General features: G+C 46.4%; 3 protein-coding genes across 9 annotated transcripts in view; 1 reads left to right on the top strand and 2 right to left on the bottom strand.

The window, feature by feature from the left end:
- PTGES2 (prostaglandin E synthase 2) overlaps nt 1-412 on the bottom strand; it is a 12,223-nt gene extending 11,811 nt beyond the window's left edge. Inside the window, exon 1 of the mRNA XM_044659696.1 lies at nt 84-412. Coding sequence (XP_044515631.1) covers nt 84-412 — 329 coding nt within the window. The remainder of the gene's footprint in view (nt 1-83) is intronic.
- A 2,677-nt stretch (nt 413-3,089) lies between these two features.
- Nucleotides 3,090-13,534, top strand: part of BBLN (bublin coiled coil protein) — a 20,735-nt gene continuing 10,290 nt past the window's right edge. The window contains exons 1-2 of one of the 3 annotated variants that reach the window (XM_044664061.1): nt 3,090-3,448; nt 8,701-9,312. In XM_044664061.1, the coding sequence (XP_044519996.1) occupies nt 3,358-3,448; nt 8,701-8,885 (276 nt within the window). In that variant the 5' untranslated portion in view covers nt 3,090-3,357 and the 3' untranslated portion in view covers nt 8,886-9,312. Of the gene's footprint in view, nt 3,449-8,700; nt 9,313-13,534 lie in introns of those variants that run through there. The other 2 variants (XR_006505463.1, XR_006505462.1) reach the window with 2 other exon arrangements.
- The window catches only part of CIZ1 (CDKN1A interacting zinc finger protein 1), a 22,625-nt gene continuing 18,749 nt past the window's right edge, over nt 9,659-13,534 (bottom strand). For all 5 annotated transcript variants that reach the window (XM_044664057.1, XM_044664056.1, XM_044664059.1 and 2 more), the window contains 4 exons: nt 12,850-13,017; nt 12,170-12,239; nt 11,560-11,681; nt 9,659-10,121 (listed from right to left, as the gene is read on the bottom strand). In XM_044664057.1, coding sequence (XP_044519992.1) covers nt 9,786-10,121; nt 11,560-11,681; nt 12,170-12,239; nt 12,850-13,017 — 696 coding nt within the window. In that variant the 3' untranslated portion in view covers nt 9,659-9,785. The remainder of the gene's footprint in view (nt 10,122-11,559; nt 11,682-12,169; nt 12,240-12,849; nt 13,018-13,534) is intronic.

Raw genomic sequence — 13,534 nt, 5'->3', positions numbered from 1 at the left:
GGATCGCAGACTTACTTGAGGGACCCTTCCAGGTTTTTCCCTCACCTGGGGTGGGCCCTCTAGCCCTTCCCTTGCACTCTCACCTGGGGGGCTCAGTCCCACCCCACACCCGCTCGCTCACCTGGGGATCAGCCCCGTCCCAACTCTCTCTCACCTGGGGGGCCGCCTGCTCGGCCAGCTGCTCCTGGGACTTCAGACGACCCCGCACAGTGTGGCAGATCCCCAAGGCGCTTCCGAGGGCCAGCGCCGCTACCCCTAGCAATCTCGGGGCCCCTTTAGGCGTCGCCCCGGGCCACTGCCCGGCAGCTCCGGAGAGCCTGGCCCGGCTCTGGCCGGAGCTACAACCCAGCCTCCAGCTCACCGGCCTCGCACAGCGCCAGCCCGCGCGTACGGCAGCCACGGCCACAGCCATTTTCACTGCGCATGGGCTGCGAACTCTAGGCGGGCGGGCTCGGAAAACAAAGGAAGCTTTGACCTTAAAGAGACATCGTTCCCCAGGCTCTGGATTCGTCCTAGGAAACTGCCACAGGAACGCCCCGGAAGAGAGGTCGCCGTGGGCGGTCCGGACCGTGCTTCCGAACGTGGAACGTGGTCTAAGACTCGGTGTTGCCGCCGGTCTGTTCGGTGACCACGTACACAGGCATTTTCTCATCCGTGTCCCTAGGTCTGCAGAGGATCCTGGAATTCCCTAGACTCTTAATTCCCAAGGCTTAGAATGACGACTGTAGAGAGGGGAGGTAACCTAGGGATCGGCTAGCTTCCCTTACAGAGGGTGTAGCGGACCCAGAAACTAGCTTCAGTGACCGTTCCAAGGTCATTAAAGCAATTGAAGAACTAGAACTCTGGGCATTCTTGACTCGGAGATCAGGCCATTCATAACCATAATGGAAACATTTGGTTTAAGGGCCACTGCCAGGGGTCATCCAGAGCATTTCCCTGGCTTGTGATAAATTGTCATCCAGGCTAGCTAGCACCAAATCATATTTGCTAAATGACTCCAATTGAATGTGGTTTGGACGTGGAGGGTGAGTGAGGGAGAAAGCACTGGGTTTGGAATTGGAAGACCTGAGTTCAAATCCTCTGGCTTTGAGACATTAAATAATTCTCAACCTCTGGCCTCAGTTTCAGGGTATGAAATGCAATGGAAGCTGGGGTGGAGGGAGGTCTGGCTTCTTTCCACTTGTCAGCCAGAAAACAGCTAGCACTTTGCAAATATTTTATCATCACAATAAGCCTAGGAGGTGTGTGCTATTAGAGTCCCCATATTACATATAAGGAAACTGAGGCATACAAAGGTTAAGTGACTTACCCATAGTCATACAATCCTGGGAGGTGGATCATATTTTTATTCCCCCTTTTACCTATGAAGGAAATTAGTCAAATAAAGGTTAATTTACCCAGGGTCTGAGAAATAGTAACTGAAGCTGGATTTGAACTCTGGTCTTCTTGACAGGAAGGCCTTAACCTGGGACACCTGTCTAAAACTGAATATGGATACAGTGAGTTTTCTCACCACCCAACTTGTGTCAAGAGTCATGTAATCTCTTTTGGTCTGTTTCCTCATCTGTAAAATGTGTGTTGGACTAGATGATCTCTAAGATACTAGTCTAACTAAATTTAAGACGTTTTTGATAATAAATGTGAAACTTCTACACCTAAGTGAGAATGTTATTACTACTTGGTAGATCTGTTCCTCTGACAATGTGATGTTGATCCTAGGGAAACTGATGCTGGTTACCTTCAAGCAGCAATACCAAATAGAGGAGAATGCTCATTCTAATTCCTCCAAGTCCTGGTCCAAGTCAACTGAACTTGTTTCTGATTGTAACTTAAGAAAGGGGAGAATGAACTCCATCTACCAACAGATGTCTATCCTTTAAGATTTCTGGGTAGGGATAGAAGGATGGGTTAATATCAAAATAGGTCTGAAGCTTCTAAATCAGATGGTCAATAGGAAAGTTTGGGAAGTAGAGTTTGAATTTTAAGATAATCTGAAAGGGGAAAAAAAGATGCTCTACTGGATCTGGGAAGAAAAAGTCAAGTATGCATCATGTTGGGACAACTAAGTGTTGAAGTGGATAGAGTGACAGGCCTGAAGTCAGGAATTCTCATCTTCCTGAGTTCATATGTGGCCTCAGACATTAGCTGTATGACTCTAGGTAAGTCACTTAACCTTTTTGCCACAGTCCCTCATTTGTAAAATGAGCTGAAGGAAATGACAGATCATTGCAGTACCTTTGCCAAGAAAACCCCAAATGGGATTATGAAAAGTCAAATACAACTGAACAACAAAGTGTCGTGCTTGCCAGAATATTCTTTCATTCATTCATTTATTCATTCACAAGCAAATATAAAGCATCTACTGTTTGCTTGACACTGGAGACTCAAAGCCAAAAAAAATTTTCTTTCCTGCCCTCAAGCAGCTTTCTGAGTACACAGAAAAGTATAAGTATGAGATATAGACATAATAAATATATCATGGAAGAAGGAGTACACTAGCAAGGGTGGGGATCAGGACAGGCTTCCTATACAAAGAGGAACCTAACTCGAATCTTGAGGGAATTCTACATTTTACAATTGGGGTGAAGATGGAGTGCATCCCAATGCGAATGTCAAAATTCCATTTTCAGCCCTGAAAGTATCTAATCCTCTGTCTAAGCCTTGATTTCCTACTCTGTCCTCCCCGCAGTACTTCCTCAACAAGTTCATATAACGCCCAGGTGAGGCAGAAACGGTGTCTCTCCTTCTGCCCCTCCAATCTCTTGCAGCAGTAACATGGCCTAGTATAGGTTTCCTAGGCAACAAGTGTCCGACTTGTGGGGAAAGGGACGCAGTGGGACTTTGAGCATCCGTGAAGGCGCCCAAAGATGCCAAACCCGGCTTTAAAATAACTTTGACCCACTGAGAACCAGGTGCCCCTCTTCCCCACCTAGAAGCGGGGCGGGGAGGACAAGTAGGGTGAGAACATTTGATTCTCAATTCACTCGCCCGCGGTTCAGCTTCTTCCTTTCTGCGACTAGAAACGAAAACTTTATTCCTACGCCACGCAGGGAGCCTTCAGGAACTCTACAAGTTTGGGGTCAGCCGTCCTGAAGAACTGAGTAGCACCCTCCAGGCCGGCGGCCCTCCGCCTTGGCTACCAGTCCCAGAGCGTAGGAAGCCAGCTTCCCTCCCTGAGGGTTACCTGTCCCGCGATTTCCTAGGCTTCTCGAAGGACAGCTGGAAGACAGGTCCCGCCCCCAAGTCCCTATAGCTGGTCCCGAAGTGTGCGTCACGTTCCATTTGTAACCCTTAGAGTTCCGCGCTATTGTCCCGCTTCCGTCCTCTCCCGAATCCCTAACAGTCGTGGACTTCAGGATGTCCGGGCCCAACGGGGACCTGCCCATGCCAATGGAGATCATCCTCGAAGAAGAGGACAACTGCTTGGGGGAAGCAGGTAACGAACTAGGTGAGGAAGATGAGCTCCAGTTTTGTGGGCTGGCCGCGACTCTGCGGCTCCTCTGTGGGAAGGACACTTACTAGGACAGGAAACCCGGAAATGCCCTTCGGCGCTCCCTAGCCGGTCCTGGCGCCCCAGGTGTTATCTCTCTTCCTCCGCGGGGAATCCGGAGCGTAGGCTTTGCTCCTTTTCTGCCTACAGCCCAGCCTGGGATGGCCCGTCTAAGTAAGGAGCTACTGCCAACTCCAAATAGTGTAAAGATGGAGGAATCCCTGAATGAGGTCTGACACTTCCTGTTTGGATTTGCCTCCAGCCCCGCAGCTGGGGCGCAAACAGTGGAGACCGCGGGGTCTGCAGGGGCAGGAGGTGAGCTTGGATCTAGTAAGGGCTTGGGGAAGGCTGAGAGTCATCCTGCTTTACCGGAACCCACAGCTTGAAGACCCTTCCACTGCCCCCCAGGTCCTTGCTGTAGTAAAGGTGTGATTGTCCGTCTTAGATATTTAAATAATCGCTTAAGTGTTCAGATGTCCTAGTGGAGGAGGTTCACGCACATGAAGCAAAATGCAGCAAAAAAGGCAGCCGCGGGAGTGAAAAGATTCGGAGTTCTCCCAGTCTGGCCAGATATGCTTCTTGGAAAATTTGGTGGCGTCTAGCCCCAAGGAAAGGGGAAGGTCTTTGAGGAGGGGATAAGTGTAGCCATGCATCTCTGTTATTCATTCTAGGGAGAAAAAAATTTTAGGTACTACCACGTGCTAGGCACAGGAGATACAAAGATAACTATCACATAGTCTGCCCTAGTAGGGGCTTACTATCTAATTGGGGTTGGGGAGAGAAGACGTACATGTAGATAATTGATTGGAAAAATAATGAAATAAATACTTTGAGATCTTTGAAAAAGGGAGATGAGGGAAGGAAGACGGATGCTTGTGATGCTTTGTAACCCTGCCTCAGTTTCCCCACCTGTGGAATGGAAATAAAAGTACCCATCTCCCAGGGTTGTTATGAGGATAAAATGAGATAACATTTGCAGTTTTGTAAACCTTAAAGCACTGTATAGATGCTATTACCTATTATTTGGGGCATAATAGGTAACAAAGTGATAGACAGGAGAGCTCCACAAAACCAGGATTGTGTTGTTCTCTAGGCTGCAACACAGAATGGAAAGAATTGAAAGCCAGATTGTGGTGGTCTTTAAATGCCAGGATCAGAAGTTAAATCTCTGAAAGGCACTGGGGAGCCAATGATGATTTCTGGGTAGAAAGGAATGAAAGAATGACAAAAATCATTAGGAAGCTTACTCAGGTAATGGAGTGGAAGATGGAAAGTAGTAACATTAAAATAGGCCAGGCAAGAAGAGATCAAGGTCTAAAGTAGATGACCAAGTGGGAGACAAAAGGGGAAGACAAATTTTGAAGGTAGAATTAATTGGATTTAAACAACTCTTCTGAGGTATGGAATGATTAAAAAGGTACAGATGTCATCCCATCCCTTTTCCATTGCAGCAGAGGATTGGTGGGAGATAGCAGTGGGTTTAAATGGCCAAAATTACAGCTCAAGTGAGTCTTCTTTCCAAAAGCTTGTATTGATTTTAAAATTTCACCAAAGCCCCCTGAAGATCATCCTAACCATCACTTTCTTAAAGAATTCAAATAGGACAAAATTCATTCACTCCAGCCATGAGTCCAGCAGACTTAACAGTGAAACATACCTCCTGCCTCTCCATACTGTAGTTGCAGAATAAGGTATATATATATATATATATATAAATATTTTTTTTTTCCCATCATAGTCAATGTGTTGCTTTGTTTTGCCTGACTGTATTTATTACAAAGAAGGGTTGGAGGGATGAGAAGTCATCGAGAAGTGAGTGTTTGTGAGGGGGAAAAAAAGAGCATCAATAAAATATACTCACTCTCAAAAGAATAGGACAAAAGACCCAGTGGGTCTGGAATGTCTTGACTGGAGCCAGAGAGAGGGCATGAACAGTTCTAAGTGAGGAAGTTGTAATGGTAAATTTTTCTTAACTCCTTGAGATCCTGAGGATTTGTACTTGTGGCTTTGAGGGAGCACACATTGGCTTTTCCATATGGGGTCTAACATCAGGGCCCATGAACTTGGTGCCATTGTTTGACCCTAGGATAGACCCACCTTTCCATGAGGTCAGTGCTCCCTAAAAGGGGTAGAAGTTGAAATTCTAGTCCTTTCCTCAGCCGCTGCAGGTCAGGCTCATTTTCACCACAAAGAAGCCACTTGGTGCCTTGCACAGTCAGGTTTCTAGTCCTACCTCTGACTTGGGCAGTGCCATTTAACCTTTGCTGGATGTATTATATTCATCTGACACACCCCCAGCTCTGAAATTCTTTAAGTCTATTCATGGCAAAACAGTGTGCAGGGAGAAGTTTCAGACACTTACTAGCTGTGTGACCCTGGGCATGTCACTTATCCCTGTTTGCTTCGGTTTCCTCATCTGTCAAATGAACTGGAGAAAATGGCAAACCCCTTCATATCTGCCAAGAAAACCTCAAATGGGATCATGAAGGACCAAACAAAATTGAAAATGACTGAATAGTAAAAAAATCGATAAAAGGATTTGGAGTCAGACTACTGGCTGCTCACTGTTCATGTGAGCGAGTAGGTCTGGCCATGGGATGATAGAATTTTGAATTAAAATGGACCTTGGAAATTATTAGCTCCAACCTCTTCCTTTTACAGAAAAGGAAACTTAGGTCAGAGGAGGTTAGTGAGGGCAATGACTTGTCAAAGGCCAACTGGGTAGCATAGCTGGGAGTCAAATGTAGGACCTCAGACTCCAAACTGTCTTCTCTCCAGCTGTACCACACTGCCTTCAGGCCATGTCTTTGAGCTTAAGTTCTTTCATCTGTAAGATAGGGATAATTCTGCCCTTACCAGGATGCTTAAGGTTCAAATGAAAGATGCACGTGAAGGTATTTAGGGACTGGATAGCCCTTAATAGATTTTTTCCTTCATTTTATTGATTTATTTTGTTACTATGTTATCTTCATTTCCAAAAATATCCCTCCCCATCCCAGATTCCTCTCTTCAGGGTTCACATGTAACAAAGAATAAAAATGAAGGAGAAAGTATTTCAGCAAAACTAATCAACAGATCAACTGAGACTTATGGTAGAAGCAGTATTTCCTATAGAGGTACACTGGCTCCTTTCTTCTTCCTGTCCACGAATGATCAGCATAATTACACAGCATTTCTCATCATGTTTTCCAATGACACTGTTTTAGTCATTTTGTACATTGTTTTCCTGGTTCTCTTTTCTTTGATTTGCATCAGTTCATGTCTTCTTGGGCTTCTCTGGATTTCTATATTCATTCTTTCTTTCAGCCCAGAAGTACCCAAGACATTCTTGCATCAAAACTTGTTTAGCCATTAACCCAGTCAATAGTTCCAAGATCCGTACCATCTTGTTCCTTCTTTTAAGAGCAGACTTTGATGCCTGTTTGAGAGACACTGAAGAGCTGGGAGCCAGCTTGGGGCTGACTAAAAGAGTTCTAGCCCTGTAGAAAGGGAAAGGTTTCAGGGAGTGGTGTGTGCCCAGATTTGGGAGGAGGTGGGGCGGGAGATCCATGATAAAACAATAGATAATGTGTCTATAGATAACATAACAGAGAAAACAATACAATCTCTTTCCAGAAAAACATCCAACATGGAAAGCAGCTTAGGCTTTGGGATAGTCCTGTGCTTTTGAGGAACTGCAGCTAGGTGGTACAGTGGATAGACTTGAATTTAAATCTGGCCTCAGATACTTACTAGCTGTGTTACACTTAACCTATTTGTTCCAGTTTTGTCATCTGTAAAACAGGGATGATGACAACCGCCCCTACCTCCTCCAAGGGTTGTTGTGAAGACCAAATGAGACAATTGTAAAGCGCTTACTTGGCATAGTGCCTGGCACATACTAAGTATAATATAAATGTCTTTGTTCAGTTGTGTGTGACCCTTAGCATCACCCTTTGGAGTTTTCTTGGCAGAGATACTGGAGTGATTTGCTATTTCCTTCTCCAGGTCATTTGACAGATGATTAAACTGAGGCCAACAGGGTTAAGTGGCCTGCCCAAGGTCACACAACTAGGACATGTCTCAATCTTCCTGACTCCAGGCCTGGTGTTCTATCTACTGTGCTACCTGATATAAATATTAGCTATTGTTATTATCATTATTATAGAGGAAAGGATGAGAGTATTCTCCAAGTTAACAGTAAAATGGGCTTTCCCAGAAGACAATGGGTTCCATCCTAGTCATTACTAGGATCATAAGGATCAGAGATTTAGAGCGAAAAGAGGCTTCAGAAGTCATCGATTCCAACTCTCTCATTTTAAAAATGAAGGAAGGGCAGCTAGGTTGCTCAGTGGTTAGAGATCCAGGCCTGGAAATGGCAAGTCCTGGGTTTGGATGTGGTCTTAAGACACTTTCTAGCTGCAAGATCTTGGGCAAGTCGCTTAACCTCAATTGCTTAGCTTGGAACTGATACTTAATATCAATTCTAAGTCAAAAAATAAGAGTTAAAAAAAAGTAAAGGAATATTGGCTGAGGGTAAATGATTTTTTCAAGGTCACACAGGAAGTACAGAGCCAAGATTCAAACTTGGCTCCTTCAATTTCCAATTCTATTGCCCTTTCTGCTACATCATGTTTGCTACCTATATTTGAATAATGTTTTATAGCTTTATTTTTTTTAAAACCCTTACCTTCCGTCTTATAGTCAATACGGTGTATAGTGATTGTGGTAAGGGCTAGGCAATGGGGGTTAAGTGACTTGCCCAGGGTCACACAGCTAGAAAGTGTCTAAGGCCAGACTGAAACCCAAGACCTCCTTTTTCTAGGCTTGGCTCTCAATCCACTGAGATACCCAGCTATCCTGTTTTGTAGCTTTTCAAAACATCTTCATATCAATAATATCATTTGATCTTTACCAGTAAATTAGTGTGTGAACAATAATCCTTTCAGGTAGTCTGGGTAGGGGATTAGGTAGACCTCATTTTACAGAGAAGGAAACAGCCCTATGGGGGGCAAGATCCTTGCCCCTGGTTACAGAGCCAGCTAGTGGTATAACTTAACACTCAGACCCAAGGCTCCTGACCCCCAGGCCTATGCGTTTCCCTGATATTGTAGGACAGACAAGGGGTCAGGTTAACCTCAAAGGACGCTTTAGAGCAAGGCGTTGGTAGGTGGAGAATAGCATTTCTCTGCCCTCTACTCACAGAAATGCTTGGTCCTTTCTCCTCTTAGAATATGCAGCCATCAACTCTATGCTGGACCAGATCAGTACCTGCTTGGATCAGCTGGAGGAGAAGAATGACCATCTTCATGCCCGGCTCAAGGAGCTGCTGGAATCCAACCAGCAGACGAGAGTGGAGTTTCAGCAGCAGCAACAGCTCAATGAGGGTCCACCTGCAGCTAAGCCCCACTCATAGACCCTGCTGGAGGCCGTCCCCAGCCTCTCCTTTCCACAGAGCCTCAGGAGCTCCTGCCCTGGAGAAGGCATTTGCTGGGTGAGTCAGTGGCTCTTCTTACATCCCTTCTTAAAGGGACAAGGATGCTTTCACAGCCCACAGGATGCAAACACCATCCGGACAGCCACAAAGATCCCATTAGGCTTGGGGCCCGTCTTCAGTTAGGGTTCTAGACTGTTGTCTCCCATTTCCTCATTTGTATCTCCTGGTGCTTGGGCCCAAGTTATCAGATTGATCCCAGAGGATCACCTGTGCCTGGAATAACTGTCTATCTGAGGGTAGATTAGTTGTTTGAATACAGTTACCTCAACCCGGATGAGGTTTGGCTCCCCCAGGGTCAGAGTGTGGAAGGGGACGGGATCAGTATCAGTATCATTAAACAAATGTCTTTCACTGTCTCTTGTCTACTTTGCCTGCCATACCTTAGACCTCAAAACCATAATTATTCCTTAAAAAGCTCTAGGCTCTGATCCCTAGGTTACATGAGGCTTTTTGAGCTGGAAGCCACCTTAAAGATGTTGATTTTATAGATAAGGAAACTGAGTTCCATGGGACTTGGATCAGTTGAAGGAACTGGGAGGTGTTTAGCCTGGATAAGAGAAGACATAAGGGGAATTATGAGGTCTATCTTCAACATTCAAACAGGAACACTTCCCTCTAAGAGATGGGCAGGTTGGGAGAATACAGAGAAACTACCATTTAGCCTTTGTCCTAAAGAATAGTTCACAACACAGTGAAACACTAAACCACAATTCTTTATTTTTCTGAGTAAAAACAGTAGCTTTTCTTCCAACGATCTAGTAAAAGGCTCTGAAAGTTTACTGTCTGCTGCCCAGCTGGCTACCCTGGGCCCCCTCCCGCCTATCTTGGCTTATGACGAGTAGATCGGCGGCAGGGCTCTGGGGCTGGCACTCTACCTTTGGCTGGAGTGATCTCTTCCTCTAGCTCCTTCTGCCTCCCAGGGCCAGCTTTCTCTTCACCTCTTGCTTCCATGGGGATCTGGGCTCCCCCTGTGTTATCAGCATCTCTGTGGGCATCTATGCCCCATGACTTACACTCAGCTCCTAGGGGCTGAGCTGTGCCTTCCTGTTGATCTGAACCCGGGGCTCCTGTTCTTTCCCCTGTCAGGGCATCAAAGAGCTCAGGCTTTGACTCGAACTCTGAGACTGGTCCAGGGTTCCTGGCTGCTTTGTATCTCTAGGAAGAAAGAAACAGGCATTATGGCCAGCAGAGACATTCTTTCCTTATGCGTGACATCTGGAAGGTTTGAGTTTCTACCTTTGGACCTCAGGAGCAGAGAGAAGGTAGAGACAGCTGTGGAGGGAGCTGGAAACCTGTCTTCTGGACCTAACTTGACCTAGGATGTGGCATGTGAACTTTGCTTACTCATTTAATTTCAGGAAGCCTCAGGTGTCCCATTCCTACCTCCTAGAAATTCATAGGCTAAGTTCTTGGGGGTACAGTAGGCATTTCTAGGGAATGAAAGGATCATGGGATCATATATCTAGAGCTGATAATGGGGAGCTACAACTGTGGTTAGACTTGAAGTCAGAAAGATCTGTATTTGAATCCTGCCCCCAGCACGTAGCCAGCTGGGTCACCTTAGGCAAGGCTAAGTTAACCTCTAAGCCTCAGTTTCTTCATCTGTAAAATGGCAATAGTGACACCTACCTCAAAGAGTTGTGAAGATCGAATGGGGCACCACAAACACTTTGCAAACCTCCCAGGACCATAGAAATATTAGCTAGTTGTTTTTGTTTTTTCATCTGAAGCCCTCCCTCATCATACCAATAAGGAAACAGAGGGGCAGAGAAGTTCTGGGAGACAAGAGTTGGGGTAACAAAGCTCCTGTAGCCAAATCCAGTTTCAGACAGCTGCCACCCAGGCTTGGGGCCTAAGCTCCTGCAGATGAATGCCTTCCAGTATCTAAACCCAAAGGCCAAGTGGATCAGAGCCAATGGAGATAACCTGTTTTTCTATTTGCTAGTATTCTGTTTAAGATTTTTGCATCTATGTTCATTAAGGAAATTGGTCTGTAGTTTTCTCTTTCTCTGTTTTTGATCTACCTGGCTTTGGGATCAGTACCATATTTGTATCATAAAAGGAGTTTGGTAGAACTCCTTCTTTGCTTATTATGTCAAATAGTTTGTATAGTATTGGAATTAGTTGTTCTTTGAAGGTTTGATAGAATTCACTTGTGAATCCCCTGCTTTTCTAAAATACTCTATTGCTGGGTTTAACAAGTGGGGAAAAAAAAAGACCCCAACTAAAGCTTTTGGCTATACCCCACCTTCTCCCTAAGAATAAGGAACTTTGGCTGACAAGAATCTTCCTCCTGCCCCAGAATCATAGGGGTTCTAGTCCTTCAAGTTTCTTGTCCCTCTGCTTAGAGCTAAGGGCCTAGGCTTAATCTACCTCAACCTCCCTCATTTACTGCACTGGGGGTGCAAGAGAGCCCAGGGGTTATGGAAAGATGCTGGCCTAGAATAAGCTCCTCCTAAGGGATCAAAATCACTAGCCCCAATAAATGTGGGTGAGAAGAAAGGAGACAAGAAAGATTCAAATTTAGGGGCAGATACTGGATGGGGGGGGGGGCAGGAGAGGGATGGGGATAGGGTAGGTAAGAGGGTCTAACCTGAACATTTTCAAAATGCATGAAAGACTTGCAGTGGGCAAGGCGGGCTCCTGAGCTACTATGATAGAATTTGTGGCACAGCCGGCAAAGATACCCTACCACAGGTACCAGAAAATCCAGGCCTGCAAAAGAGGGAGAATGGGAAGCATCAGTGACTACTCCATGAGATCAATGCCCATCTCCCCCAGGTCAAAGGGAGTGCCTGAGAGTCCTACATGGGGTCATAGGGTGGCATAGTGTGGTTTCTTCATGTGCTTCAAACATCCTGGGGCACAGGATAGAAGGAGGCAGTGAGATAACACTACATAGGGAAAGGATCAAAGAAGGTGAGGCATCTTCCTTTCCCAGGGCAGAGGAAATTTAGAGGATTTAGGGTTTAAGCCAGGTATGGGGAAACCTGAAAAATCCTTGAATCTGAATGAGGATAGGCATATTGTTTGAAGATCAGTCCTTTCCCCCAGACTAGTAATGATCCACTCAGCTCCCAGAACTCTTTTACTCAAGTTGGTGCTGCATTTTCCAGAACAAAACCCAGAAAGCATGGCTCCCTGACTTGAGGGAAACTCACAAGCGATTGCTCTTTCTACCAGACCTGGGAAGCATAACTTACCATATATCCTGTCAGGAGAATATTCCTCTAGGCTTTTCCAGGCATCTACAGTCACTTCTTTTGGCCCCACCTGGCAAGAACACTTGGTTTGGAAGTGGAATAAACCCTGCCCTGGTTGGATCCCATTCATCAGTGCTCAAACCAGACCTTGTTAGTCTCTAGGTCTTTCCCCCTATGTCTAGAATGGACTTTATGAGCTTAGGAGCCCTTCCTTCATTCTTGGAGTTTTGGGGAGAGGGGAGAGCTAGAGGAAGAGTCAGTCTGGGTGACTGGCTGTGTGTGTGTTCCTCTGGTCTGTCTGTGAACTGCAGAAGTTATAATCTCAGTGATGCGGGCCTTGGAGTATGAGGTAAGAGAAATGCAGAGAGCTGCTCAGAGAAGAAAAGCCAACACTCTTCTCTATCCTGCCTGTTCCCTGTAGCTACCCAGCAACAGCCTCCCTTGGGGCTTCTATCTAGTGGCATCTCTCCTGTTTCCTAAAGGCACTCATCTCCCTACCTTCAGAGCCTAGGGTCCTAGACCTAGAGCTAAGAAAGGGCTTAGAGACTCTCTAGCCAGCGAATCCTTTCTCATCCCCAGCCCTGTTTAACAGAGGGAGGGAAACCAGGGCTCCAAGATCACGCAAGCAGCAAAGATGCAGGTCCTACCTACCCACCCTTTGGGCACGCCTTCCCTGGTACCTGCTTGGCCTCCTCGACCTCTCCCACCGCCTCGCTGCCCTCATCCTCCTCTGCATCTTCCTCCTCATCCTCTTCCTCCTCATCCTCCTCAAAACAACCCACTGCATCCACCGTGATGAGTTCCTCTGCCTCTTCAGGGCTGCCCGGCTCCTTCTCCCCAAGCTGTGCCTGTCAGAAAGGATTAGGACCCTTCAGCTCCGAGGGCCCAGTGCAGCAGTTTCTAGTCCAGCAAAAGGACACCAGTCAGGAGAGCAGCTGGGTGGCTCAGTAGATAGAAAGCCAGGTTTGGAGATGGGAGTTCCTGGGTTCAAATGTGACCTTAGATACTTCCTAGCTGTATGACCCTGGGCAAGTCCCTTAATCCCCATTGCCTAGCCCAGTGATGGCAAACCAATGGCATACATACCAAAGATGGCACATAAAGTACTATCTGTTGGTGTATGGTTGCCCTCCACCCATCCCCTCCTACAATTCCTTACTAGAAAGGCAGAGGGACTCGGGTGGAGCACCCCCCCATGACATTTTTTTTCACATCACCTGCCCCTCCACCCAGCAGCCAATGGGAGTGCTTCCTCCCTCCCTTGTGTGGGGTAAGGGGTGGGGTGAGGCATACCCAAGCCTCAGTGGGGGAGGAGGGCATGGCACTCAGTTTCTAAAAGGTTCACCATCATTTAGCATTCTTCTA

The sequence above is a fragment of the Gracilinanus agilis genome, chromosome 2 (genome assembly GCF_016433145.1).
Source record: "Gracilinanus agilis isolate LMUSP501 chromosome 2, AgileGrace, whole genome shotgun sequence".
Lineage (NCBI taxonomy): Eukaryota > Metazoa > Chordata > Mammalia > Didelphimorphia > Didelphidae > Gracilinanus > Gracilinanus agilis.
The sequence above is the reverse complement of the archived record's forward strand: the minus strand, read 5'-3'. Positions and strand labels throughout refer to the sequence as shown.